The 25,371-nt window shown below is 38.3% G+C and overlaps 1 protein-coding gene across 3 annotated transcripts in view; it reads right to left on the minus strand.

The window, feature by feature from the left end:
* The window catches only part of RFX8 (regulatory factor X8), a 118,807-nt gene that overhangs the window by 44,616 nt on the left and 48,820 nt on the right, over positions 1-25,371 (minus strand). For 2 of the 3 annotated variants that reach the window (XM_036758204.1, XM_036758203.1), the window contains 5 exons: positions 24,618-24,680; positions 16,748-16,859; positions 16,052-16,129; positions 6,869-6,982; positions 5,815-5,965 (listed from right to left, as the gene is read on the minus strand). In XM_036758204.1, coding sequence (XP_036614099.1) covers positions 5,815-5,965; positions 6,869-6,982; positions 16,052-16,129; positions 16,748-16,859; positions 24,618-24,680 — 518 coding nt within the window. The remainder of the gene's footprint in view (positions 1-5,814; positions 5,966-6,868; positions 6,983-16,051; positions 16,130-16,747; positions 16,860-24,617; positions 24,681-25,371) is intronic. The other variant, XM_036758202.1, reaches the window with a different exon arrangement.

Here is a 25,371-nt window from a genome sequence, read left to right on the forward strand (position 1 = left end):
TAGATTGTCTCTGGGTGAGGTCTATCCCACAGGGAGCTGAGAGTGGAGCAGAGCCCAGCCTGGGCGGCACGGACCAACCAGACCAGGAGCCGGGTGGAGCGCGCCCTAGCGCCCTGAATCAGTGAGCTGCAGCAGTTACCAGACTTCTCAACCCACAAACACCAAAGACAACAGAGAAGGTTAGTGGGAAAAGCTGTGGGAGTGGAAAGAGTTCGAGGTTCAGCCACTGCCCTGGGGGCAGCGGAGGTGGGGCAGCTACAGAACTAGAGCTGCAGTTGCTTCTGGCCTCAGGCCCACCTGGTGGGAGGAATTAAGTGGCAGATCAGAGCAGGAGTTGCACAGCCTGCTGAAGATCTAAGCCCAGTCCGGGTTGGGGGTTCTTGGGGAAGGAGGAGTGCTGGTGTGGCAGAGCTGCCGCATCCCCCCAAGCTTGGAACATAGTTCTCTTAACTCTACAAGCAGTCATACCCCCCTGAAAAACTCAAGGGTCAAGTTAGTTGGTTGGGAATATGGCCAGGCAGCAAAAACGCACCCAGATTCAATCTCAGACTCTGGAATTCTTCTTTGGTGACAAAGAAGACCAACACATTCAGCCAGAAGAAGTCAACAAAGTCAAAGAGCCTACAACAAAAGCCTCCAAGAAAAACATGAACTGCTCTCAGGCCATGGAAGAGCTCCAAAAGCATTTGGAAAAGCAAGTTAGAGAAGTAGAGGAAAAATTGGGAAGAGAAATGAGAAGGATGCAAGAAAACCATGAAAAACAAGTCAATGACTTGCTAAAGGAGACCCAAAAAAATACTGAAAAATATACTGAAGAAAACAACACCTTAAAAAATAGACTAACTCAAATGGCAAAAGAGCTCCAAAAAGCCAATGAGGAGAAGAATGCCTTGAAAGGCAGAATTAGCCAAATGGAAAAGGAGATCCAAAAGACCACTGAAGAAAATACTACCTTAAAAATTAGAGTGGAGCAAGTGGAAGCTAGTGACTTGATGAGAAATCAAGATATTATAAAACAGAACCAAAGGAATGAAAAAAATGGAAGACAGTGTAAAATATCTCATTGGAAAAACCACTGACCTGGAAAATAGATCCAGGAGAGATAATTTAAAAATTATTGAACTACCTAAAAGCCATGATCAAAATAGAACCTAGATATTATCTTTCAAGACATTATCAAGGAGAACTGCCCTGATATTCTAGAGCCACATGGGTAAAATAGAAATTGAAAGAATCCACCGATCGCCTCTTCAAATAGATCCCAAAAAGAAATCTCCTAGGAATATTGTTGCCAAATTCCAGAGTTCCCAGATCAAGGAGAAAATATTGCAAGCAGCCAGAAAGAAACAATTTGAATATTGTGGAAACATAATCAGAATAACCCAAGATCTAGCAGCTTCTACATTAAGAGATCGAAGGGCTTAGAATACAATATTCTGGAGGTCAATGGAGCTAGGATTAAAACCAAGAATTACCTACCCAGCAAAACTGAGTATCATGCTCCAAGGCAAAATATGGATTTTCAATAAAATAGAGGACTTTCAAGCTTTCTCAGTGAAAACACCAGAGCTGAACAGAAAATTTGACTTTCAAACACAAGAATCAAGAGAAGCATGAAAAGGTAATCAAGAAAAAGAAATTGCAAGGGACTTACTAAAGTTGAACTGTTTTGTTTACATTCCTACATGGAAAGATGATGTGTATGATTCATGAGACCTCAGTGTTAGGGTAGCTGAAGGGAATATTCACATATATATATATATATGTTTATGTATATATATGTTTATGTATATATATATGTTTATGTATATATGTATATGTGAGTGTGTATGTATGTATATATGTATGTGTATGTGTATATATATATATATATATATATATATAGAGAGAGAGAGAGAGAGAGAGAGAGAGAGGGCACAGGGTGAGGTGAAGATGAAGGGAAGATATCTAAAAGAAATAAAATTAAGGGATGAGAGAGGAATATATCGAGGGAGGAAGATAGGGAGAGATAGAATGGGGTAAATTATCTTGCATAAAAGTGGCAAGAAAAAGCAGTTCTGTAGGAAGGGAAGAGAAGTCAGGTGAGGGGGAATGAGTGAATCTTGCTCTTATCAGATTTGACCTGAGGAGGGAATACCATACATACTCAATTGGGTATCTTACCCCACAGGAAAGAAGAAGGAAGAAGATAAAAAAGGGGGGATGATAGAAGGGAGGGCAGATGGGGGTGGAGGTAATCAAAAACAAACACTTTCAAAAGGGGACAGGGTCAAGGGAGAAAATTCAATAAATGGGGATAGGTTGGGAAGGAGCAAAATATAGTGAGTCTTTCACAACATGAGTATTGTGGAAGGGTTATACATAATGATACACATGTGGCCTATGTTGAATTGCTTGACTTCTTAGGGAGGATGGGTGGGAAGGGAAGAGGAGAGAGAATTTGGAAATCAAGGTTTTAAAAACAGACGTTCAAAAACAAACAAAAAAAGTTTTTGCATGCAACTAGAAAATAAGATACACAGGCAATGGGGCATAGAAATTTATCTTGCCCTACAAGAAAGAAAGGGAAAAGGGGATGGGAAGGGAGTGGGGTGACAGAAGGGAGGGCTGACTGGGGAACAGGGCAACCAGAATATATGCCATCTTGGAGTGGGGGGAGGGTAGAAATGGGGAGAAAATTTGTAATTCAAAATCATGTGAAAATCAGTGCCGAAAACTAAATATATTAAATAAAAAAAAAAATTAAAAATAAATAAATAAAAATTTAAAAAAATAGCTTATAACTGAAAAAAAAAAGTTTGTACTTCCTCTCTTAACCAAATTGTCCTCTTAGGTAGAAAAATAAGGTTAGTAATAGAATCTATGTCAAGGAGCTGTTGTACCTAAATAAATGATAGCTATTGTTACTTAATCTGTGTTATTCTTGATTCTTTATTCTTTTTTCCGTATTTCCAAACAGTTGCCAAATATCACTGTTTCTGCCTCCATAACATCTCTCACATCTTTCCCCTTCCCACCAGTCAACCACTATGTTAGTTCATGCCCTTGTCACCTTTCACCCGGACTATTGTAATAGCTTCCTAATTGGTATCCCGGCCTCAAGTTTCTCTCTACTTCAGTCCATCCACTACATTTTAGGAAGGATGCTGGCTCTAGAAAGTGTTAAGAGGAGAACAATCAGGATAATGGGAAGTTCTTTCAATCGTGCCATTTGAAGATTAGTTGAAGAAACTGGTGGTGTTTAGACTAAAGAAGAGACTTGGCTTGAATATGATACTTATGTGCAAGGATTTGGAGGTCTGCCATGTGGAAGACAGATTAAACTTGTTCTATTTTTTACCCAGAGATTTGAATTATGAACAATGGATAGAAATTGCAGAGAGGCAGATCTTAGTTTGGTGAAAGGAAAAACTTCCTAATAATTACAGCTGTAAAAAAAATAACATAAAATGAACTGCCTTGGGAAGTAATGGGTTGCCCTGACTGGAGATCTTCAAGCAAAGGCTGGATGATCATTTGTTGGGTATGTAGTGATCACTTGTTGGATATGTCGTAGAAGAAATTTATGGTCATGGATGGATTGGACTACCTGGTTCCTTTGGCTCCCTCCTACGCTGAGATTCTTGGCAAAATATCCCTACTAGGGAGAGGAAGAAAGACGAGCAGCTAATAAGCCAGTCAAAGAGTTATAGAGAGGAAAGAAAGGAACTATAACGGAGGAGTAAAAGCCAGTGCAGAAAAGAATTTAATGAAAAAGGAATGTTTAATAGAGGTCAAGGAGACTGAAGACTGAGGAAAAAAGGCAATGAATTTAGAAAGAAAGAGTTCACTGGTTTTCAGAAGGGTGGTGGGAATAAAAACCAGATTGTAGGGAGAGGACATTCATTGAAAATTTAATTTAATACCATAATGATTAACCATATTCCCTTGGATATCTTCCTCCCCCCCCCATCCCTTGTATTTCTCTTGTTAAGCAGGGAAAAGGAATTGAGAAAGAGGTAAGATAATTTGTTTCAGTAAGATTATTTAAACATTTACATTATGCAGCCAACCCCAGCTTGGCAAAATATTATTAGAATCATGGATAGGGCTTCCCCAACTGATCCCAACTCCCCTCACCTCCAAGGAATACATAAACACTTGATTCACCATCTTGGATTCCAACTTCACCAGTCAAATCCCTAAAGTCATAAAGGTCTCATTCAAGGATTAATGAAATGGGAAACCCTAACACCCTGTGAGTTGTTTCAGAGCTCTCCCAGCTTCCACCACTCTACTATAAGCTAATGATGGTTATTGTCTCTTCTATCTTAGAAAAAAATACAATGGTCAATTTCAGAAACCAGCAATATCGAGAGTATTGCTTCTACTCCATCCCCTGTGGTAACTTTCCCAGGGTCTTCTCCATGGGGGTAGCTGTTGGATGTCCACAGAAATCAGCCAATCAGCAACAGTTTATTAATCACTTACTATGTGCCACACATTGAGGCTACAAAGAAAGGAGAGAACATTTTCCCTCCAGGATCTCACATTCTAATTTATTCAAAAAGAATGAAACACTCCCTATTCTAAGAGATCTTACCTTCTAAGGTACTTCAGGCACAATCTGTGTATCTTACTCTTCCAGATTCTACCTGATCTAGAGTTGTGGCTGTCTTTCTCCTCCAGTAACTGTGTCACTGCTGCCACTATGGGGGAGTCCAAGAGGCTAACGAAATATGGATGATCCACATTATTGACTATCCCATGTGGTCCAGGAGCTATTTATGCAGCTTGGAATGAATGGAAGCTCTTAGAGGGCAGGTGCTGTCTCACTTGGGTTTCTATATATCCCCAATGCCTACCACAATGCCTGGCACATAGCAGGCACTTGATAGATGCTTGTTTGATTGCTTCTCCTTGTTTCCAGATGCAGCTGGGCTATAGGGACATTTGATGGAGAGTCCACAATGGCAGAAAATAGCACTGAAGCTCCCTGCTGGTCTAATGAGCCTGGGGCTAGGGCTATGGCAGTGGGGAGTAATAGCTCAGTAATGCTCCTTGCTCAGCAGCTTCCATTGATTTGGAAGGCTCCTGAAGGGGCCCTATCTATCATCCAATGCTCTGTCATCGGTACCCCTGCTCCCCTCCATTATTGGAGTTAACAGAGTTGATTGTATAGAGAAAACTTGACTGAGCAGGCAGAGCTGCACAGCTGCTACTTATCTCTGGGCTGAGCTGGCTTCATTGGCTAGAGGTCTGTGCTAATGAGGTCCCTGATGAAATGTCCAAGTAGGACAGTGAGCTGTAACTCTGTTTCATGGCACCAGATGCCTACCCAATTGGTGGCCATTTCACAAATTTCTGTTTCTGGGTCACAAGTGGAGTTGGGTGAGAAAATATCTAAGGGAATCCATCTCTCATGTTCCTCCATCCCCAAAAGGCCCTGCTGATGGTGAATAGTGTGACATAGTAGGAAGAGTACTGGATTTGGAGTAAGAAAACCTGAGTTGGAATCTTGGCGATGACTCTTACCAGCCATGTGACTTTGGGAAAGTCGCTTTGCCTCTCTGGGCCTCAGTTTCCTCGTCTGTAAAAGTGAGGGACTGAATGAGATGGCCACTGAGGCCTGCTGTAGTAGCACAGTGCCTGGCATATAGGAAGCTCTTAATAAATGCTTCTTGACTGACTGACTGATCTAGGGATTAATAAGTACTGGTACCTACCCAAATGAAAAGTGATACAACTACAGAACAGTTGTAATTTACTGACCCAGTTTAAAAGAACAGGCATTCTATGCATTTCTATATAATGACTATTCTTGTTGGAATGTACCTTTGGTCTTGGAGATCCGTAAGAGGGGTGGAAAATCTTCCAAGGCATTAAGGAGCCAGAGTTTAAATTTTTTACTAAACAACCTGACTGATTTCAGGTACTGAATAGAGACATCTTCCAGGAAATCATGAAGCAGAATGTCCTCAATTTCCTATAACAAAAGTTTCATGTTATTGCGATTCTCCCTGCAACAAGGAATTCCTACAGCTCCTTGGTGACCAAAGGGTCTTCATTCAGTAGCAAGATTCAAAGCCCTTAGAAATCACCATGCGGATTGTTTCCTGAAGGGTGATGGAGTAAAGCATTAGCTGAAGAGGTCCAACCACAGACATGACAAAGAAGCCTTGGCAAAAATAGAAATTAAGCTTTTTAAAAATTAGAGGCAAAATAATGACTGATTTTTTGTTGTTTGGGGGGGAGTGGAAGTGCAGAACTGTGATCTGTCTTATTATCACAGGGAGCTCCTGGTATGGGAATTCTTTCCACTGCTGCAAATTAACAATTCATCTGAATCTTAGAGAGTTATTTGGGGCACTGAGATGTTAAGTGACTTTGCCCGTGACCCCACTGCTAATACACGTCAGTGGCCAGATATGAACCCAGGTCTTCCTGACTCTAAGGCCATCTACTATGTCATGCTGCTCCTCTTTAAGGTTGTGACTTTAAAAATGCTAACAATTAATTAAACTTTCATGATTTAAATGATCTCCAAAGTCAAGGAGAAAGCTGAGACGATTATTCTGACGACTCTTCCCACCTTCCACCCCCATCACCTCCATTTTGTCATAATTGACCTAAGAAAAGACTTTTCTGTAGTTAAAGGACTCACTAGAGCTCTAGGATCATTCTGAACTGGGGTTTGCTAACTGAGGGAGGACAAACCAAATCTTGGGCAGAGGCTGGGACACTCCTGTTTCATTAACCCCATCACTCTTCAGTGAGCCTGAAGGCAATGGGAGTTAAGGGAAAGGGAGAAGTGGGCTTGTGATCCCAACATTTGGTATCAATTCTCATAGAGGATATGAATCAGAAATTCAACCAAATGTCTGCATACCTTGTACATCTGGGCATCATAGCATTTAAAGAGCTGGCAAACGTCAGGTGATGACATGAGCGTTATGGTATCATGTTGCAGAGACTTCCAAAAGAAAGTCAGCAAGTCTTCAACCTATTGTAAGTAAGAGATGACATGACTCAAAGTTCATTTTAAGTCCATTATGACGAAGCCTCCATGTATATTTAATCAGCTCTAAGAGTTGTAATGGGATAAATTGTTTTCCAATTAATTTAAAAATTTGGCTACAGACCATGACTATCGACTTCACAAAGCTGCTCGCTAAAGTATTCCTTGAGGAAACCTGTCAGGAAGTGTGTGCCAGATGAGTGGGATAATATAGAACATATGTTCTGAATGGGGAGTGGGTGGCCCATGCAGGGAGTTAAGCAAAGTTGCTCCTTGAACACAAGGGCACCCTTATTGGGCACAAGGTGATAAGAGATTTCCTAGCCCACAGCTCTTTTGTTGATTGGCTAAATTACTGAGTAGCCTGATCAGTCAATAATTCTTTATCCAGAATTGAAAGAATTAATATCAGTATTCATGTTAGAAAGGATCTTAAAATAAATTTGGTTGGAATAAACATGATCATACTTGCGAAGAGATTAATGTTAACCCATGAGACTGAAAAAGTCTCAGATAGCAACTTCATGCCAATGATTTATCCTTTGGAAAAACTAATACCTCTCCCTCATCCAGAAAAGTTAAGAATTACGTAGCCAAGAAATCCACTTTTTTTTTGGCCTGAGTGACTTTTTAAACTCCATTTTTATACAGGGCAGGAAATACGAGTCATAGAATTATAGGATTTTAAAACTAGAGGATAGGTCAGAGGTTGATCCATCCAACTCTCTCTCTCTCTCTCTCTCTCTCTCTCTCTCTCTCTCTCTCTCTCTCTCTCTCTCTCTCCCTCTCTCTCTCCCTGGTGATTTCATCAGTATAGGGAACTACCTCAAGCATTCAGCCAGTAGCATCAAAGGCAGGACCTGAACTCAGGTTATCTTGACTCAGAGTCGAGCTCTCTATTCACTGAGCCACAGTGATACTCATTTTAGAGTTGAAGAGAATGAAGTCCCAAAAAGTGATGTTTCAGTCATACATCCAGCAAGGGAATAGGTCTCTGGTAACCAAGTCTCACCTTCTTTTCAAGGGGACCTTGATCTCTGGGATCGTTTGCATTACCAGAAAGGGGCAGGAGGTGCTATCATAAGAATCTGATTTACCAAAGTCAGTGCTGTCACCATCCCTGGTAAGTAGTTATCTTTGGGAACAAGTGGGTAAGTATTAATACAGTTATCCATTCCACATAGCTGGGGTTAGGGGTGCAGAGTGCCCACAGTCTGGAAAATCTGTGTAAAATTTTTTGGCCCTTCCTTCATACCAGAGAAGAAGTCTGAATCTTTTCTTTTTTTATGGGATGTTTACAGTACCTTATTATAAAATTTGGGTTAGGCATTTGGTCATAGCCTCTGTGTCATCTGCTGGCTTTCATGTGTAGTCTGAGGCTTCTACAAAACTCCCCCAAAATTCCCACTTAATTGCTTATGCTGATCCATGATATATTGAAACCATGATGGGGAAAGTTGCAATGTGAAAGGGATAGCTACAGTCACATTTCAACTTTAATAGAAACTATAGCTAATCTAGCATTACCTGGGAAATGAATAGTATGTTGGTCCAAATATAGGTCATGACCCTAAAATAAAATGGCTTTGAAAAGAAAATTCAGGTAGACAGCAAAAAATAATTACAAAAAAAATTCTACCATTTGAAAAAGTCTGATTATCCATTTAAGAGATATCTTTTTCCCCTAAAATTAAATAAATAGGTAATTGCCTTATTTATTTGACAAAGCATATACTCAGGAAGTGAAGAAATCTTTGTTGTTGTTCAGTTGTTTTCAGCTGTGTCCAACTCTTCATGACACCATTTGGGGTTTTCTTGTCAGAGATGCCAGAGTGGTTTGCCATTTCCTTTTCTAGTTCGTTTTATAGATGAGGAAACTGAGGCAAACAGGGTTCAGTGACTTGCCCAGGATCGCGCTGCTAGTAAGTATCTGAGGCCAGATTTGAACCCAGGAGGATGAGTCTGACTGAGTCCAGGACCAGCACCCATCTAATAGATCATGACTAGACTGGTCACTTTCACTGACTTTTCTTGAACACAAATCTGGTCATGCCATTCTTCCATTCAAAAATCTTCAGCAGTTTCCTACTGCTTTCTGAGTAAAGCTCAACATTTTTTTCCTGAGTGACTCTACAATTTCCAGGGTTGTCTCATCTCACTTCCTCTCATTTACTCCACGGCTTAGTCAGTAGTCAATAACATTTATCAGGCTAACACGCCAGGCACTGTGCTAACCCCAAAGTGAACTTTGCTCACTAGAACCCATCCCTCACCCTACCACCTTTCTGAGTTTTCTGAGGCTACTCTTCATTCCTGTAATACCCTCTCTCCTTCTGTTTGATTAAGTACTACCCATAGTTTAAATTTGGATTCAACTGTCTCTTCCTCTAAGAAGCTTTCCTTGGTCCCTCCCATCATACAATAACCTTTCATCTTGGACCTCATATAAAGTTCTTCTTCTTTAAAAAAATAAACTATTTATTTACTTTTAACATTCTTTTTAAAAATGTTCTCCCTTCCTTACACATTTCTCCCAGCCACTGAGAAAGCAAGCAAATGATATCAATTGTACATGTGAAATCATGCAAAACATATTCCCATATTAGCTATATATTTAAAAAAGCAAAAAAAATAAAGAAAGCCACAAAATTATAGTTCAATTTGCATTCAGAGATCATCAGTTCTCTCTCTGGAGGTGGACAACACTTTTCCATCATGAATCCTTTAGAATTATCTTGGATCACTATAATGATTGGAGTAGACAAATCAGTCATCATTACAGTATTGCTGTGATCTCCCAGTTCTTCTTGCTTTACATTTCATCAGTTCATATAAGTTTCACCATATTTTTTTTCCTGAAACCACATGCCTCATTATATCTTATAGTGCAACAGTACTCTATTAAAATCATATGCCACAACTTGTCGAGCCATTCCCCTATTGATGAGCATCCTCTCAATTTCCCATTCTTGGTTACCACAAAGAGCTGCTATAAATATTTTTATACCTATAGGTTCTTTCCTTTTTCTTTAACCTCTCTGGGATATAGACCTAGTAATGATATTGCTGGATCAAAGGGTATGCACTGTTTTATAGTCCTTTGGGTGTAGTTTCAAATTGTTCTCCTGAATGTTTCAACTAGTTTGCAACTCCATCAGGAGTTCATCAGTGTACCTATTTTCCCTTATCCTCTCCAGCATTTGTCATTTCTGATAGGTGTGAGGTGCTACCTCAGACTCATTTTAATTTGCATTTCTCTAATCAATAATGATTTAGACCTTTTTTTTCACATGACTAAAGTTAGCTTTGATTTCTTCTTCTAAAAATGCCTGTTCGTATCTTTTGACCATTGACTAACTGGGCAATGGCTCTTATTTTTAAAAATTTTACTCAGATCCCTACATAATTGAGAAATGAAGCTTTTATCAGAGAAACTTATTGTAAAATTTTTTTATATTGCTTCATTATCTATGGTGCCTTTTAGCAAAATGTAGTTATCTCTTTTAATTAAATATCTTTGCTTTTGCTTTGTCTGAGATCATGATTTGCTATGCCTGAATATTTTTTTTACTTCAACTGAAGCATAATAGATTCTCATTCAGCCTTTTATTTTAACTGTGTGTGTGTGTGTGTGTGTGTGTGTGTGTGTGTGTGTGTGTGTGTTTCAAGTGTGTGTGTCTTGTAAATAACATATTGTTAGATTCTGGTTTCTGATCCATTTTGTTATCCACTTCCATTTTATGGGTGAGCTCATCTCATTCATATTCACAGCTGTTATTGCTAACTGTGTGTTTCCCTCCATCCTATACTTTCCTTATTAATCCTTCTCTCTCTTTTTATCCTGTTTAGATCTTTATATGGGAAGATGATACATGTAACCCTGAGAATGTTATTATTACTAAGGCTGTTAGAGGGAGCAGAAGGCATGTGTGTAATTCAATTATGTGTGATGTTCTCAGAAGGATGGGTGGGAGCAGCAATACTCTAATGCCACTCTCATTTGAAGTAGTCCAAGGAGGGAAGAATATGCACACACACAGCTGGGTATAGAAATTCATCTTAACAAGGAAGTAGGAAATGAATTAAGAGAAAGGGGTCAGGGATAAGAGGGAAGATACATTAAAGAAGACAGTGGTCAGAAGCAATAGAGATTCCTGAGGAGGGAACAGGATAAAAAAGGGAAGGACAGGAGAATAATATGAAGGGAAATACCTAGTAAGCGATCATAACTGTGAATGTGAATGGAATAAATGCATCCATAAAATGAAACAGGACAGCAAAATGGATTAGAAACTGGAATCTAACAATATGTTGTTTACAAGAAACACACTTGAAACAGAAAGATACACACAGAGGTAAAATAAGGGGCCAGAGAAGAATCTATCATGCTTAAGCTGAAGTAAAAGAAGACAGGGGTAGATATCATGATCTTAGATAAAGCAAAAGCAAAAATAGGCCTAAGTAAAAGAGATAAGCAGGGAAACTATATTTTGCTAAATGGTACCATGCATAATGAATTAATATCAATACATATGTGTGCCAAATGGGATAGCATCAAATTCTTGAAGGAAAAGTTAAATAAGTTAAAGGGGGAAAATATAAAATAAAACTTTTACACTTTTGCAAGACCTCAACTTAACCCTCTCTGACCTAGATAAATTTAACCATAAAATAAACAAGACGCAAATTAAGGAGATGAATAGATTTTTAGAAAAGTTAGATACACTAGACCTCTGGAGAATGCTGAAAAGGAATAGAAAGAAATATGCTTATTTTGCATCTGGGTATGGCATCTTCACAAAAATTGACCATATATTGGGGCATAAAAACATCACAAATAAATGAAGAAAGGCAGATATAGTAAATGCATCTTTTTCTGGTGCTAATATAATAAAGATTATAATCAATAAAGGGCTTTTGAAATATAGATTAAAATTAATTAGAAATTAACTAACCAAATCCTAAAGAAAGAGTAGGTCAAAGAACAAAACATAAAAATAATCAATAATTTCATTATGGATAATGATAATGACAAGACAACATGCCAAAATTTGTGAGATGCAGCCAAAGCAGTACTGAGGGAAAAATTTATATCTCTAAATGCTTATATCAATAAAAGAGAGAATGACTAGATCAACAGACTGGGCATGCAACTAAATAAAATTAGAAAAACAACAAATTAAAAATTTCCGATTAAATATCAAAATAGAAATCCTGAAAATCAAAGAAGAGGTTAATAAAACTGAAAGTTAAAAAAAGTAAACTAACAAACAAAACTATGAGCTGTTTTTATTTTAAATATATAAATTATTGGCTAATTTGAATTTTATTTTTAGTTTTCTTACCTAATTTGATTTTAGAAATGAGGAAAACCAAATCACCAGTATCACAAATGAAAAGAGTGCATTCACAACAAATGAAGATGAAATAAAAGCAATTATTAGGAACTATTTTATTCAACTACATGCAAATAAAACTAACAATCTAAATGAAATATAAATTGCCCAGATGAACAGAACAGGAAATAGAAAAAGAAAGTGAACAAGCTATATAAACCTCTCTAAGGGAAAAACAAAACAAAACAAAACAGGACCAGATGTATTTAGAAGAGAATTCTACCAAACATTTAAAGAACAATTGATTCCAATACTATATGAACTGTTTGAAAAAAATAAAATGTAAAAGGAGTTCTACCCCAAATTCCTTCTGTGAAATAAATATGGTCATGATACCTAAACCAGGTAGAGCAAAAACAGAGAAAGAAAACTATAGCCCAATTACCCCAACAAATGTTAATTTAAAAATTATAAATAAAATACTAGCAAGAAGATTATAATAATATATTACAAAGACTATTGCTATGACCAGGTTGGATTTACACCAGGACTTCAGAGTTAGTTCAATATTAAGAAAACTATAAGCAATAATTTACCATATGAATAATAAAAACAACAAAAATCATATGATTATTTCACTAGATGCAGAAAAAGGTTTTTGACAAAATATGCCTATTCCTGTTTAAACAAAAACACTAGAAAGCATAGGAATAAATCAATTTTTTTCTTAAAATGATAAGTAATATCTATCTAAAACCAAGAGCAAGCATCATCATTAGTGGGGATAAACTAGAAGTCTTCCTGATAAGATTAGGGATAAAGCAAGAATTACTATTATCACTATTATTATTTGATATTGTACTAGAAATGCTAGTTCTAACAGTAAGACAAGAAAAAGAAATCAAAAGGATAAGCATAGACAATGAGGAAACAAAACTATCACTTTTTGTAGATGATGTGATGGTTTTACTCAGAGAACCCTAGAGAGTCATCTAAAAAACCAGTCAAAACAAATTAACAATTTCAGCAAAGTTGCCGGCTACAAAATAAATCTACACAAGCCATCAGTATTTCTATATATTACCAACAAAACCCAGCAGGAAGAGATAGGAAGACAAACTCTATTTAACATCACTTCAGACTACTAGTATAAAATATTTGGGAATGTACTCGCCAGGTGACAGGCAGAATCTATATGAACACAACCACAAAACATTCTTCACACAAATAAAGACAGATCCAAATAATTGGAGAAATGTTCATTGCTGACAGAGGCAATACAATAAAAATAATGCATAGGATTGCAGTGGAAACCAATTATATAGCTATATCTACATATCAATATCAGGGGCAGGGGCAGATAAGTGGCACAGTAGATCAAGCACTGGGCCCGGAGTTGGGAGTTCAAAACTGGCCTCAGATACTTAACTAGCTGTGTGACCCTGGGCAATTTACTCAACCCCGATTTGCCTCAGTTCTTTATCTTTAAAATGGGGACACATTTGTAGCCAGAATGGCCTTTGTTTTCTTTGAATGACTCAGTTTACCTCATTGAGCTTCCCTGGACGCTGGGGCTTGCTCTTCCGGGGCAGGACCAGAACTTCCTGTGTGATGAGTCATGGGGCTGGCTGAGGGGAGGTGTTAATGTCTATGCTAGGGGGAGGGGCCAACTCAGGAACCAATCGGCCCTGGTCATTCGGGCGGAGCTTGATGATGTCAAAAGCCCTATAAGAGGGGAGAGGACAGCTTGAAGAGCTTCTTTTCCTTTTCCGGTTGGAGCCAGCGACAGTTACGACAGTTACGTCAGTTACAGCGACCGTTACATCATCAGTTTCAGTTGCAGCTTCAGTTACAGACACAGACACAGCTGAGGCAGGAGCTGCCAGTAGCAGAGCTGATCTACGGGAGGAAGCTGAACAAAGACTTCAGTCCAGTGGGTAATCTTATTACCATAAAAGGGGGAAACATGATTTTGCTTTACGCAATCATGTTTCTCTGTAGCCTCCTGGTTACTCTTTCAAGGCGTACTTATTGGGCCTGGAAGATTATGATCAACATATCAAAATGGGGCTTCTGGTTCATGGGTTGGTTACTGTTGAGCCTAAATAAATGTTTTGATTCTTCTGCCTTCTACTTTGAGAGTTTCTTATATCCGGCGATTCCGAACCTTTCAGACATGTTTATGATCCTCTTTGAGATTATAAACTCTGCCCTCCCTCCTGATACATTTGGCGTCACGAACAGGATTCGAACCTGTGCGGGGAAACCCCATTGGATTTCGATGTATCAGGAGGGCAGAGTTTATAATCTCAAAGAGGATCATAAACATGTCTGAAAGGTTCGGAATCGCCGGATATAAGAAACTCTCAAAGTAGAAGGCAGAAGAATCAAAACATTTATTTAGGCTCAACAGTAACCAACCCATGAACCAGAAGCCCCATTTTGATATGTTGATCATAATCTTCCAGGCCCAATAAGTACGCCTTGAAAGAGTAACCAGGAGGCTACAGAGAAACATGATTGCGTAAAGCAAAATCATGTTTCCCCCTTTTATGGTAATAAGATTACCCACTGGACTGAAGTCTTTGTTCAGCTTCCTCCCGTAGATCAGCTCTGCTACTGGCAGCTCCTGCCTCAGCTGTGTCTGTGTCTGTAACTGAAGCTGCAACTGAAACTGACGATGTAACGGTCGCTGTAACTGACGTAACTGTCGTAACTGTCGCTGGCTCCAACCGGAAAAGGAAAAGAAGCTCTTCAAGCTGTCCTCTCCCCTCTTATAGGGCTTTTGACATCATCAAGCTCCGCCCGAATGACCAGGGCCGATTGGTTCCTGAGTTGGCCCCTCCCCCTAGCATAGACATTAACACCTCCCCTCAGCCAGCCCCATGACTCATCACACAGGAAGTTCTGGTCCTGCCCCGGAAGAGCAAGCCCCAGCGTCCAGGGAAGCTCAATGAGGTAAACTGAGTCATTCAAAGAAAACAAAGGCCATTCTGGCTACAACATTGGAGAAGAAAATGACAATAGTTAGTGGCCAAGGAACTGTCCTTTCTTTCTTCTTTCTTTTCTTCCCTTTTCCTCAGTTCTGTGATTTTTTGTTTGTTTTTTCTTTTTTTTTTTTTGGAGGTAATAGGGGTTAAGTAACTTGCCCAGGGTCACACAGCTAGGAAGTGTCTGAGGCTGGATTTGAACTCAGGTCCTCCTGACTCCAGGGCTGATGGTCTATCCACTGTGCTACCTAACTGCTCCCAGTGGTGGGGGGAGGGAGAGGGGGGAGAATTTCCAGTGTAAACTCCTTTCAATGCAGATTGGCCACTAATTGGCAATTTATCTTAGAGAGATGTCTTGCTCTCTAATGAGAAGTTAAATTACTTTTTTATAGTCACATTGGTATTATTTTCAGAGGCTGAACTGAAGCCCAGGCCTTTCTGACTCCAAAGTTGGCTCTTTATCCACTAAAACACACTGCCTCTCTTAATTATCTTTATCTCATACCATGTTTAAATTGTATATTAAATGGACATATATGAACTTATACCTATTAACTAGCCAAATGACATGGTTATTCATTAAATATCACTTCTGTGATTTATTAAAATAAAATCATTAATAAGTGTGGCCCATGTTGAGAGGAGGAATGCCCATACCCATGAAACCACAGGTGTTTCAAAGTACTATGGCACCATTAATAACTTCATTCTGATGCATAAAATCCTACCCTGTCAAGTTCCTGATTCCTCACATTTTGTAAAATATCTTGACAGTAGTTGCAATATTCATCAGCAAGAAATGCAACCTAGGTCAGAGAAGAATAATGATTTCAGTTCAGTCAGTTCACTCTCTAGGGGCCTGCCCCCACAGCTGGAGTCCTTAGATTAAGACCTTTCAAGCCTGGGCCTTAAAAACAATAAATGATACTTTACATGTGCACAGCTCCATTGGGTCTCATTTCCTATCTGAACAAACCCAATCTTTCCCACCTCTAATCCTCTCATTCTAAATACCCACCAAATTTTGCTCTTCTTTAAGTCACTAACTCTTCATTCCTTTTCTTTCATTGCTCTTCAGTCCCAACTCCTCCTCTTCAGTCTGATTCACTTTCCTTTCACATTGATGCAGCCCCAAACTGGGAGCTGCCCAAAGCACCCCAATTTAGGGACAGCCCTTGGCAAGCGATGGAGGCCGATGAAGCCCCCCGCCACCACTACACCCTCTGAAGGGTAGAGGGCCTCCTTTCTCAACCTGAACCCTCACGGGTTTCATCCCTGGGAAGAGACCTTCCCAGGATCCCAAGATTCAGGAAAGCAAAAGTGAATCTTGCTCGTCTCCATCTGAGGAATAATCAACAGAACTTTACTGCCTGAAGGAGCACACAAAATGAAAATATAATTTCTTTCCAGAAGTTCAAACTTACCATTTTATAAGAGTATTTTTTTGCCAGTTCTTGCTCCCAAAAAGGAAATCTCCTGAATTCACACAAAGGAGATCCAACTGTGTCTGTCTTTGTCTGTGAATTAACATCAAGTTAGAGAAAGTTTAGAAAATATCTTACTTCCTTCATAAAAAAATATTTATTATCCTGTAACAAACTATATGAATAGAAAGTAAACAAACACTATTTTGTCAACAGATTCCATTGCTTTAATCATCTGCCAGAAGGCCAAGACATAGGACTGTTCCAAGGAGGACAACAGCATATCTCACCTCAAATAAACCTAAACTTCTCTATATTGCTGTGATCTGTAGTTATTAGTGCAAGGTTATAGATTTAATATCCTGTGAAAGTAATTTGTGAATCTGGAGCCAGAATTTCTACTCTTGAGATAATCAGCGAAAGCATGCTGAAGGTGAAAACAGTTACACTGTGTTGGAACGTGCACACTATTTGGGGATATATAAATATGCGGAGTTTTCCAAATTTTTTTCTATCCTATGTACATTTTCTTTTTGCATTTTTGATCATCTATAAATCCTATAACTTAAATTCACTTGTATAAATAATTGCAGGTCCAACTGCTTTATATTACAAATGCCATAAAAAGGATTACTTGAAAATATTTCCAGGCTTCAGCTGATTATGCACTATATGAATGCTTTCATTGATGGTTTCCTAAAAAACCTTACAAATATGAATAATTCAGTACAATTATAGGTCTATCCACAATAGGTACTTACTGTGATAAAAGCCTCAAAGATTCTCCTCTACCAAGGAGTTCCTCTTACATATGTAAAGATCATACACAATACCCAACAAATACAATAACAAGGAACACTGTTCAAGAACCATCTGATTAGTAACATCTACATTCCAACCATTTCTCTGTGCCTTTTCACTGGCTGTTCCCCATGTCTGGGATGGACTCCCTCTACACCTCTGCTTTTTAGAATAATAACAATAATGAGGATAATGATGACTAGAGATGATAGCTAACATTTATATAGCATTATAAGGTTTATAAAACACTTTACAAATATTATCTCGCCTCATCCTTACAATAACCTTGGGTGGTAGGTGCTATTATTATCTGCATTTTACAATGAGGACACCAGGGCAGACAGAAATTAAGTGGCTTGCTCAGGGTCACACAGCTAGTGAGTATCTGAGACTGGATTTGCACATCGGTCTTCCTGACTCCAGGTCTAGTGCTTTATCCACTGTGCCGCCTACTTCAATTCAAAATCCATTTCAGCTAGCAATTCACACATTTGGCTTTTCCTGATGCTCTCAAATGCTGCCACATTCACCTTGTCTATATTTTGTATTTAGCTATACGTGTAAATATTATTTCCACAAACTGAATGTAAACTCTTTGAGAGAAGGGGCATTTCATTTTTGCCTTTGTATCCCCTGTATCTAGTACAGTGACCAGAATATCTATTATTATTATATATTATATTATAATCAAGGCTTCTTAATTCATATGTGTGTCTACCAAAGGTGTTCGTCACTAAAAAGGGGAGATATCGTCAAGAGATTAAAAAAAAGAAAAGGGATTCCCCATAGATGGTAAAATATTTCAAATTCTCCTGTTGGTGTTTTGATGTCATGCTGACTACTCAAACCAAAGAGGGTTATGGGGTCATCTCCATTATTGCTTGCTTGAGAGAAATGAATGACTGCTTCACTGGTTTGTCCATCAGGACTTCTGAAAGCACAGATATGGCAGGTACTGGGAATGGTGGAAGGACTATAGTAAGATGTTTTGTTGCTAAAACTCTAACTCCCCCAAATGCATCCATCCATTTTCTCTACAATAACATTGCATCCATCTAAGTCTATTAATCATCTGTTGGTACCTCTGTGGTTAACTAGGACATTTGCCTTATAATTATGTAGAAATCTGTAAAGCTCAAAAATGTATCAAGTTCATCCTAACTAGTCATATTCAAAAGAGGTCAATTGATGGAATTCACCATCAGGAAATGTGAGAAACCAATAACTAAGAGAATGAAAAATCCACTAGTGTAGAAAAAGATTCAAAAGTTCCTGAATTCAATTCCTACAGAGGCCAGGCCACAGAAACTATTTATAAGAAAATCTTTTCATTATAAACAGTAAAAGGAAGTAATCTCAGGAGTTGCATGAAAGCTTATGAATTATCTTTCCTACACTATTTTTCTTAATCAGAAACTTGCAGTAAAATTTCTAAAGAATAAGTAGGTAACTAATTAATTGGTATTAATGGTATTTGTTTTCTAATTTAATCAGTCCATAGCAATTATCCTTCCGGAAAAGCAAAGAAAAAAGTTCAAAAGGCAATTATTTTCTAATGTTATTTGTCAAAGAGAAAAGGAATATTTAAAATGTTGATAAGATTTTAAATTACATCATAGTAATTTTTTAAACTGAAATTTACTAGAATGTCCTTAATTCAATTCAGTTTAACAAGCATTTATTAAGTGTCTATTATGTGCTAGGCACTGGGCTAGGCCCTGTGGATACAAGACAGAAAAAAGTGTCTGCCCTCAAGCAGCACACATTCTTTAGGGGGAAATAAATATTACTCCAAAATAAAGTTATGGAGGTTTCTCTGACTCTCCTTAATATTTAAGAGGAAGCATCATGGTACAATCAACTCAAAGGGCAGTATATTTCCATATAAATTGTGTATATCAAAAATTCATTTGCTGGATTAAAAATCAGAGGAAACCCAGGCTGGAAGGGCCATTTTAAAAACTTACTCCTACAAAGAGGGAACCCCTGAAAATTTAAATGACCTATAATAATTAAACATACAATGTGAGGGTCTATGAGTAGAAAAAACCCCAAATTTATTTTCTACTCTTTAGCTTTCTAGCAATGATAATTTCTGAGATAATGCTCACATATTTCCAATTTACTTTGTAATTTAGATATTAGATCTTTTTCTTCAGTGAAACTAAGGTATTCTCTAAAGGGCTTCAAACTGGAAGAGCTGAATCACACAGAACATAACACTCTTGCTAAATGAAACTAAAAAAAAAGAAGAAAGTTAAATGAAAAGCAGTTAAATGAAAGGATGGTTTCATGGGTATTCATTAGAGAGGCAGAATTGGGAAAAGTGGGTTTTATTGTACATGCAAAAGTAAAAGATCCCACTCAATCGTGGGATCATGTTTAACAAAACTAAAAATAGAAGAGTTATTTGCAGAAAGACCATCATGAAAATAATTACAATATGTGTACCAACATCAGCTGTTGTGGATAAAGTGGTAAAGAAATTCTATAAAAGACTTGATAAGATTCTCATAATTAAATTAACATAAAATCTGATACATGATGACTTCATTCCAAAAGATGAAGATAGGGAGAAATGTATGGGAAAGCATGGTTCAGGAAGAAGTGAAAGATACCAAAGACTGAGACTCAGAGATTATATAAGAGTCTCAGGCCTCTATATTGTGAACAATTTCTTTGAAAAAAAAAAGAATTGGTGGGTTCTAGATGTTTGGAACATCAAATAACACTAAAATATATTTTGCCTGATGAAGACATTATTGATGTGGAAATTATCCTTGATTCAACTGTTTGTACACTATCCAACCATCAACTCATCAGTGCTAAGATCAGAATTATCAAAATTACTTTTAAAAAATAAGAATGAGGGAAATATAGTGTACAATTGAAACAAATTAAGTCTGAAAGATTTAAATAAGTAATAAAAATGAAAAAATGGGAAATGGACAACAGAAATGACATCAATACTGATTATATTAATTTTATCAAGAAATTAAACCAATGTAAATTAATTGCCTCTACAACAAGGGGGCAGAAAGTATCTTGATCAGAAAATATCTGCCTTATTTGCCAAAAAAGTATGGAGAATACAAAATACCATTATGATGATTATTTATTGATTATAAATAAGTATTTGATTTCATAGAACAAATTTTTCTTTACAAGCTCTTTTTCAAGAAGGTGTCTCCTGTCCAAACATCAAACTCAGTCAAGAGTCCTTGAAAGATTTGTATCTAACAGGACTACCACTGTTCAGTGACTCTCTAGTCATAAACATCAGGTAGAGCATGAAACAGGGTTAAATGCTTGCCAAAGCTGTTCACACCTATGATAGAGGAGATCCAATGCTGAATTCAGGATAAAGAGTGAGTCCCTGTGGATGAGAGTCCTCTCAATGCTCTTGTTTGTAGATGACATCATGCTGATTGCATCAAGCTCCAGAATATTACAGAGCCTTCTGGAAGCAATCGTTAAAAGGAATTCGACCATATCTTTTCACATAGGAAAGACTAAGTGGATGAAGTAGATGGAGAATGTTTATTGTACAGATTTCAACATGTGTATGGAACGTATGAATGGATTTTTTAAAATGTATTAGGTAGTCATGTTTCAAACACTGTGCTAAGCACTGGCAACACAAATGCAAAAGTGAGAGTCCCTGTCCTCAGACGCTCACATTCTAAGGGAGGAGGAAACCTCCACAGGAGAATGGTGGGCCCAAGAAGGAGGTTATGAATGGTTAAGTGAAAAAATAAGGCAGTCCATTAACATCCTTTCCAGAGGCAATAGTAAAGGTATTTCGATCAGAGATCTTAGTGAAAGAGATAGAAAGTGTGGGGCAGGAAGGAAGGAAGCAGCAGCAGTGACAGGATGGAAAATGGTTGGGGTAAAAGGATTGCAGAGTCCAGTAGCTAAGCTCCTCCAAGGCACATTCTCTGGCGATAGGGTTTAGTGTGGGGAGCCAGCTATATACTGTTTAGGCCTCATTAGACCTCTGCGAAGCAGTCTCTTAGATCTTTGCACAGCAAGGTCAATTGAGAATGGGTCTATGCATGGCAAGCCCAGTTTCAGGATAAGAAGACATGGCAAAGAAAACCCGCCTTTGTAGCTGATTATTTATATGAGAGATGACAGAAATGTTTCAGTCTGGTTATCTATATAGGAAAGAACATAAATGTTTCAGTTTGGTTAGCCTTGAGGAAAAATAGTGTCTCACTCCCAGGAACAAGGAGATAAAAAACTTCACCAATGCTTTATTGTTCTCTTCTTTGAAGTCAGGATGACTCAGCAATTAACCTGCATAAAATACTTTTAGGAACTCTATTAAAATTAGTCCATAGTTTGACTATACGACTCGCCTCGCTCCATGTCTTTGTCTTTTTGCATCAATTACTTCATCATATATTCGTGCCACTGCAGGCAGTTTAGAAAGTGAAAGTTAACACTGATTTAATCATCTAGCCTTAAGTAGCTTTTAGAAGGGGGTATTTTGTTGTTGTGTCATTTCAGTCATGTCCCCATTTGGGATTTTCTTGGCAAAGATGCTGGTGTGGTTCGCCATTTCCTTCTCCAACAGAAGCTTTTTTTTTTTAAAGAAGATGCTCCAACAGCAGCAGCAGGAACTGAAGTATGGAAAATGGCCAAGGTGAAGATGAGGATGCCACGGATGATTTTAAAAATTTGTCCCATCAGTACGTCTATCTGGGCAGGTATATACTGAGTCAGGCTAAAAGCTGACCAGGAGGAAGATAGCAGCCTGGATTGTGTTTGGGAAATTTAAAAGCTTTGCTGACTCCGATCTTCCCAGGAAAGCAAAGACCCATCTTTTCAAAACTAATATTCTATAAGGACTGCTCTATGACACAGAGATACGGAACACAATAGCCTCTGAAGAATTAAAAATGAGTCTCCTAAAGAGAGCAAAGGAAGGACAGGCATATGGTAGGCATGAATAGACTAAAGTATATAATTAATGAAGAACTCCGAAAAACAAGAGTAAAAGATATTTTTAAGGAATTAGAAGATAGGGAGGGAACATGTATTGGTCACATGACACGAATGAGAATTGATGGGTAAATAGTGAGAGTGCTCCTCTGGAATCCTTGCCACGTCAGAAGAAAGCAAGGAACGTTGCCATCATGTTGGGTAGACTATCTGAGGTGAATTTGTAGGAGGACACAAACAAGAGTGGCACAGGATAGGCAAGCTTGAAGAGGGCACAATCTATAGCATCAGAAGGAACTTCAGAACTGAGGTTACTCACCTATTTTAGGATCTGAATATTTGAGGTGTCAAGCTGCTTCTACGCTAGAATTTTAATTGAACAATATAGTAATGACACTATTGAAATTACTGTACTAGTCAACTAGGTAAAAGAGTGGATAAAGTGGCTGACCTGGGTCTTACCCAAATCAGGAACTTACCACTTGTGTGAGTGAGCCTGGGCAAGTCACTTGACTTTTATCAGCTTCCCTGTCCTCATTTATAAAATGGCACTTGTAGCACTTTGAAGGTCAAATGAAATAATGTGTATAGAGCACCATGGCAACCTTCAAATGCCACCCAAATATTAGTTATTATTGCCTTTCCCGGTGGGAAACTTTGGCACTATCTCTGTTTTCTCTGTCTCCTTTGGTCTTTCTTTATATCCTCAGTCACCAGATCTTACTGATTCTGCCTTCTAGAGGGTTCATTCTTCTAAGGGGACTGGTCCTTTCTCCTCCATTCCCTGGGCCACCATTCTATTCTAGGCACCTTGTCTTAAGCTACTCTAGGAATTTCTTCCTTGATCTTCCTGCCTCCTGTTTCTCTTGTATCCAATCCCTCCCACACAGTGCCACAGATGACACTCCTCAAAATATCAATTTCACCACATTATTTATCTACCGCAGATCCTTCAATGCCCTCTCACTGTCAGTGAATCAAATCCTAATCTCTCAGGCTAGCATTTTAAGTCCCTCCATGTTGGGGACTCTCCACCTACCCAGCCTTCTCTCTATCACTAACACAGGGTTCTCACAGGCTCCCACAAGCTCATTTTTACCTCCAAAATTATGGTCATGCTTTTGGCCCCTTTTCCCCACTTCTCAATATGGACTGTGTTCCTCTCTGCCAATGCAAATCCCACCCATCCTTCCTCCAGGTTGAGGTCTTCCTCCTCTATTCAATATTCTCTGAGCATTCCAGATCATTGTGATATTTTCTTCTTTAGAGTTCTTATTGTACTTAGAATGTGTATTATATGGTTTCTCTATTGTCTCATTTTGTTTCCTAAGAATTTAATGAATATCTTATCCGAGAGGCACCTTGGTGCTGCAGAAAAAATACAAACCGTTGGAATTGGAATCTGAGGACCGGGGTTCAAATCCCTACTCTGCTACTAGCTAGCTGTGTGACTGTGGGCAAGACAAATTACTTCCCTGGGTCCCAGATTTCTCATATGTAAAATGAGGAGATTGGACAAGATGGTCCCTTCTAACTCTAAATCTATGACCCTAGGTGCCATAGGGTCAGGGACTTTCACTTTTTCTACTTTAACTTTATCCCCAACGGAGCTTAGGGCAGTATTAGTCCCATGTTTAGGACCTATTCATTAAACACTTGTGTATTCAAGAATATTCATTGCTGACACATAATCCAAATACTGTACTATCTTGGACACCTTGGACAAAATTCAACTTGCATTTGCACAGACTAAGCTATTAATTAATAGTTACGTTTCCTCTTGTGTTAAAATGAAATGGTTGGACCAGGTGACCTGCAGAGTCTCTTCTAGCTTTAAATCCATGATATGATGAGGTATGAATAATAACTCAAACTTTACAGCAATTGTGGATGGGGAGGAAGAAGACTCTGGAGGTATCTTCTTATAAACCTATCATTGCTAATACATTCCCTTTGTCATTTAAAGGAACACTACAATTAAGCTGTTAATGAGAACACCAATGCAGTGATAACACATAAATGTTTCTAAGACATCAAAACAGGTTCATTGAATTATATAATCATTGATACCCTGCCCCCCCCAGATTTATATTAGTAAATCTATTTTTTTCTGACACTCACTGTTCCTTTTCTTTGGATGAGGCTGTCATAATTAGTTGATTTTTCCAATCCAGACACATCCCCGCTGTTGTAGAACAGATAACAGAAACATTATTTTTCAACCAGACATTTGTCTCTTTCTTAGCATAAGAATGATCTTTCCTTCATGGCTACGTTGTTTGAATGGAATACAACACCTATTTAAAAATACTCCCCTGAGTCATCTGTTCATAACTGGTAGGTAACACCTGCACAGTCAGTTTAAAAAAATGCATTTCTGTAACCGAACATCATTTTCTTTTATCTTTTTAGACTCCCTAGAAGGAAGGTTATGGTGTCATCTGTACAATAAACTCCTAGTGGTGTGGGTTATGGGAACAGTTGCTTTTTGTTTCCTGACTTCTGAACATTAAAATATCAAATCAGAAAAAGCATCAGCATACCAGTGGCCATTTTGAGTAAGACAGAGATAAAACCCTCCAGAGAGTAAGAAATCTGGTAATAAAAAATCAGCATGCACATTTTCTCATACCCTCCATGTTTATGCTTCATAACCTTCATTTATTAATTCATCAGTCATTTGCTAAGTGGCTGCTCTGTAAAAGGCACTGGGATACATAGCATCGTATTCACAAAAATACACCTACAAGACAGGCATATTGCCTTTCCTGCGCAGATTTACACATAATGTATGATCATTCTTTACTAATGGGTTCTAGAGCATTTGAAAAACTCACTCTTCGTGCCAGTGGATAAAGACAGAAGTTTTGGGGTCC

This window comes from Trichosurus vulpecula, chromosome 4, assembly GCF_011100635.1.
Source record: "Trichosurus vulpecula isolate mTriVul1 chromosome 4, mTriVul1.pri, whole genome shotgun sequence".
Classification (NCBI taxonomy): Eukaryota; Metazoa; Chordata; class Mammalia; order Diprotodontia; family Phalangeridae; genus Trichosurus; species Trichosurus vulpecula.